A 5045-nucleotide genomic window follows, 5' to 3' on the forward strand; every position below is an offset into this window, starting at 1 on the left:
AGAGCAGATGAATGAGACAGAGCCGGCAGTGAAGTTTCCCTTTAATTTTTCTTCATGTGGCCGTGGTTACAGCCGACTGTAACCAATACTGTTCTTCCAATAAAGCGACCAGTGTGGAGTAAACCCTCATCTATCCTTCCCACATACAGACGCTTCAGTATTTTATTACTGAGATGAAGAGAAATAAGAGCTATTGTTTTCTGGGTTTTTTTGCAGTTTGTAATCTGACTAGTCGACTAGTGAAATTGTCATTAGTTGCAGCCCTACTGGTGATGCATAAAGACACATGAAGGAGAAAGCAAAACTGCAGCAGAACCATAACAGACAGCACTGATGGAATCACAGGGTCATGTGACATAGTAGAGCTGGGTGATACAGTCACAAGTACAGATGTAAAAATAAGTTCTTATCAGTTCAAGTAAAGGCTGATTTTTGGTCCTGAGGCAGTTATTTGTGGTTTCAAATTGTTTGTAAAAGTTGAAAAAAGATACTCTTTAAGATACTTAAAACATTTAAGATACTCTTTATGGGCAGATTATCAAGATATAAATTCCAATGATCACAGCCCCTGATCTCCAAGGAAAGTGATCACCATCTAAAAAAATCTATCATAACTGTATTGCATTGAAGACTGGTGCTGTTGACATCTCCCCAAACCTTTTCTCAACAGACTTGTTTTGACCGTTGTTCTCTCTGCTGTACCAGTTTCCACCTTGTTTTCAGCTGCTTTCTCATGAGCTCGTGCGATGCCACCAGACCATCCCTCCGGCACAATAATCTGAAGAATATTCTGTAGTGGGTCAGGCAGCATCCTGTTTCATATCTTTCAGCGTTTGCATGTTTGAGATTAGAGACATGAACGTGTGTGTGATGCAGCCCCATCTCAAAATGTTGTCTGGATTTTCAGCCTCTTGGAGCTTCAGCCCTGCTCTGTCTGCTGTAAATGGAGGATTTTTGATGAAGTGTACATCAAACAACAAACATCTAAGGACCTGAATCTGGGTGTATTCTCCTAAATTAGATTTTTGCTCATCTTTAATCTCCACTACCTCTTGTTCATTTGCTGATTCCTGATCTTTCCTGCTCTGTTACTAATTCCTGTTGGAAGCAGGTTTCTGTTTTCTCTGTGTTCAAGCCTCCAGTGGCTGTGGGCTTTGTGAACTCTGATCTAATGCTGCTGCCTGTGTTTTCTGTCCATTTCTCTCTGTGTGTCTCTTCAGGTTTCTGAGTGGTCTCTGCACTGAGCAGAGCTGCAGAAGCGTTGGTGACCAGGACCAACATGTCTCTCTTCCTGGACAAGCGACAAACAGAAAGTCTGTGTCTCTCCTTCCATATTAACTATCTATGTAATGGAAATATATAGATTTACACACACCTTTGTCCGCTGTGTCATCTATATATTCATATGTATATATAATAAAACTCTCCACTCCAAAAGAAAAGGATGACAAAGCAGGTTTTTTGGATGTGGAGGCTGTAGCCCCCTGCCCCACCCTACACCCACCCCTTTGTCACACCTGCCCTCTCCTTCCTGATCTCTTGTTCAGTCCCTGTCTCTGTCCTCCTGTCATTGTAGACTTTTTGTAAGGTTTCTTTGGAAACTGAAGTTAAGAAGATAGTCAGCTGTTTTTCTCTCTCCCAGTGGAAACATCTCAAAGCATACCCCCCTTCACTCCTTTATTTCACTTCCTCCTTTTATCAAGCAAAATGTTAAAACATGTAAACCTAAAAACTGGTCTCCCTTTTTTGTTTTCTGAAATAATTAAATGATGCAACCCTGGATGATGTTATTTACTAAAAAATCTGAAATGTTGGACTTTTTTTCTTTTTGTTTTGTGGTGATTAGGAGTTTGCCTGTTGATGATGTAAGCAGCTCAATGGCAACAGTCAAAGGTAGAATGATACTCTGGCTCTCTCCCTTTCTCTTTAGAGTTCTGAATTATTATTAAATCTGTTGTAAAACCTATGGTCTTCTCCAAAAATACCAATAAAAACATTACATAACTTGGGTTTTCCAAGCCACTGTCATTGGTGTGTGAGCATGAGGGAGTGTGTGTTCACCTGTGACCGGTTTCAGGAAGATCTACAAACTAGTGCATGGGTTCCCAAAGAGGTGGGGGGTCACAAGATGATTTTCAGAAACTTCTTGATGTGATCCCTGAAATGATTACAACAGATTAAGGGCAGTATTGTTGCACCTGTATTTTGAAGGAAGGATATTAATATTGTGAGTTTCAAGGTGGAAGTGCTTTCACTTTGAAAGAGCAAAGGTTTCATTGATATGAAACAGGTAAGGAATTGTTCAGCCTACAGGTTTGACTAATGGTCTCACATTAATAAAAATAACTATAAAAAGGCCAATAAATGTTGTAAAACATACATATTAATATCCACCACCCCACCCCCCAAAACCCCTACACATAAAATGGAATACTGAGTAAAATGTCTAGTATCTACAATGCAATGCAGCAAATATTCCACAGTATAATTGCGTGACTCCTGTGTGCACTTTTTTTTTTTTTGTTTGTCACTTCTTGTAAAGCAGGGGTTGCCAGTCTCTGGCACTTTTATTTTGGGGGTTGCAAGTTTAAAAGTTTGGGAACCCCTGAACTAGTTCATCTGATGAAGCTCTGTTTTAGTTGAAAATGGTGCCATGAATGAAGAATGTTTACAGCAAAGACCCTTGTTTATATCTGTCAGTGTGTCACTTCCTGAAGATGGCAGCAACTATAGTGCCATCTCACTCTTCTGTTTCTTATTTATGGGTTAGACATGGTCCCCCTGGTGACATCATCACGTCTCTACAGTGGCTTACAATGGACTTCCTGTTGACTGGCACCCAGTTTTAATGTGAAATTCATCAACGTCCAACAGTAACAGCCAAACTATCAACTCCCCTTCCAGCTTTACATAGGATGGCCACAAAAAACCCAGTCACTCATAGCTAGTGTTTTAATTATTTCAAATGAACTGAACTTGCCCCTATACGAGGACTGACTCTAGGCTTATAAGTAAAATCTGTCATTTATTTGTTAGACTTTTAGTTGTAAAACATGATTGTCTTCAGCAGAAGCTACAACACACTCTTGTTTTATTCTACTAGACATTAGACTTGACTGTGGTTTTGGGTCGCTTACTCTGCATGAATGGTTTGCATTAAAACAACTAAATTGGTACAGGAAAGTGTGCACATGGACCAGATCAAGTCCTCTTGGCCTGTATAACCCTTCAAAAACAGGACCAAAGTGATCTGGCTCATTAAACTAAATCTAAGGGTCAGCAAAGGAGGAAATGGTAGAAGATGTATAAAAGTATAAATTAGCAGATTCCTCAAAACTGAAAGCAACCTGTGAAATGTTAAGTATTCATTAAAAACCAATGCACGGTCATCTAAAGGTCTGATTAGGCCATGAAACTGAATCCTCAGTGAAGACCTAACCATACACTGCATAGCAGTGTTTTGTGGTCTGGCAGAATTTGTACATTGTGGAACTTTAATGTTCCCTGGTTTGCAGAGATGTAGGTGCTGGACTGTAGTACCTCAATTTCAGTTAAACTAAAGGTAAGACACACTGGGTCACACTGCTATTTAAATGCAACAGTTCAGTTAGGATGGAAAAAAAGATACCTTATATTCTATACTGTAAAATGTGAAGCTATTCACTAGTAATTGTTGATTACTATTAAATGCAGCTTTTAATAAAATTGCATGAGGGCTAATAAATATTTAGTTAAATCTTTGATAAAACTTTTAAAGCGTTTCAGTAGAAACCCAAACTTCATTTTGACATTGAATAGATGTTAAAGGAAGGTTACTGATATTTTTATGATCAAGAAGTACCAAGAAAGTCCAGCAAGCATTTCACATACTGCATTGACTGTTGTTTACATGGTGTAAGTAAATATTGTGAACAATATGAGATGAAATTGAGTGCAAACTTCCAAAATGAAGTCACTGAACAGTTTTAAAGGTCTTTAGTAAATAATTATGGGGTACTTTAATTACTTTTTAATGTAAATAATTCAACCACAGGTATACCATGTGAATTGTTTCACCTTTCCTGTCCATACACAACATAAGCCCAACTCCAGTGGAAACAGTGCCATTAAGACAAGTTCTGCTTCTCTATTAAGTTAAACATAAATCTCCTCCCACCCCAAATAAAATTGTCACCTCTTGTAAATTCAAGTCGACCATTCTTATCACTTGACCAATTGATTACTCATGCACATCCCTTAAAATAATATAGTGCAGTACTGAGTAAGGTAGGTGACAAAGTCACATTAAGTACCTCTGAAGTGCTTGTATGTACAGCACAGGTTAAATGTGTTTTCTTGTCCTCAAGGCCACGTTCCTGCTAATTCATTCTGTTTCCACTTTGTTAGTTCACGTAGGAATATGCAACTGGCATGTAACTGTGCTGTATAATGCAACGGTATCATGTAAAGACACTCCTGATCCCCCTCCTTTGTGTGCTTTGTCAGTCTGTAGTGAAAGCTATAAATCTAATACAGAAACTGTCAAGCCTTTTCTAGAACATCATGCCTGTGACTTTTCAGGTTCTACTGGTTTTAGATTTTTATGACTCTTCACAGGGATTGTCGGCACACAGTTACTGCTGTGACTACTGCTGCTTCATCACTTTAGAGTTTTAACAGAAGATGTTTTAATCCAGTTTCACTTTGTATCTTGTACACACTGCTCTGCCTCTATGAGCCATACCTCTTGAAAGAGTCACTTCATGCTGTATCTACATCAGATACTTAGTCTAGAATGCCTCATAAATTCACATCATGGTGGAGAGTACATACTACAATGTTTGCAATGCAGTTTTTAATATTCTTCACCATAACCTAAATCAGAAGTCCTAAATTCCTCCCTGTGGAGGGTCAAACTGTGAAATCTACACATTTCTTGTCTGCTACAGAGATATTTGTGTTTGGCAATGTTCATTCATCTTTTCAATGTTTTTTGACCAAACGGTCTTCAGCAGGGCATAATACTAAAGACATGCTCCGATTTAAAACCTCAGTGCATCATGGGA

General features: G+C 38.7%; 1 protein-coding gene across 3 annotated transcripts in view; it reads left to right on the plus strand.

The window, feature by feature from the left end:
- Nucleotides 1-2018, plus strand: part of csnk1a1 (casein kinase 1, alpha 1) — a 38119-nt gene extending 36101 nt beyond the window's left edge. For all 3 annotated transcript variants that reach the window (XM_030145488.1, XM_030145489.1, XM_030145491.1), the window contains one exon: nucleotides 1221-2018. In XM_030145488.1, the coding sequence (XP_030001348.1) occupies nucleotides 1221-1228 (8 nt within the window). In that variant the 3' untranslated portion in view covers nucleotides 1229-2018. The remainder of the gene's footprint in view (nucleotides 1-1220) is intronic.
- Nucleotides 2019-5045: the final 3027 nt, after the last annotated feature.

The sequence above is a fragment of the Sphaeramia orbicularis genome, chromosome 10, assembly GCF_902148855.1.
Source record: "Sphaeramia orbicularis chromosome 10, fSphaOr1.1, whole genome shotgun sequence".
NCBI lineage: Eukaryota > Metazoa > Chordata > Actinopteri > Kurtiformes > Apogonidae > Sphaeramia > Sphaeramia orbicularis.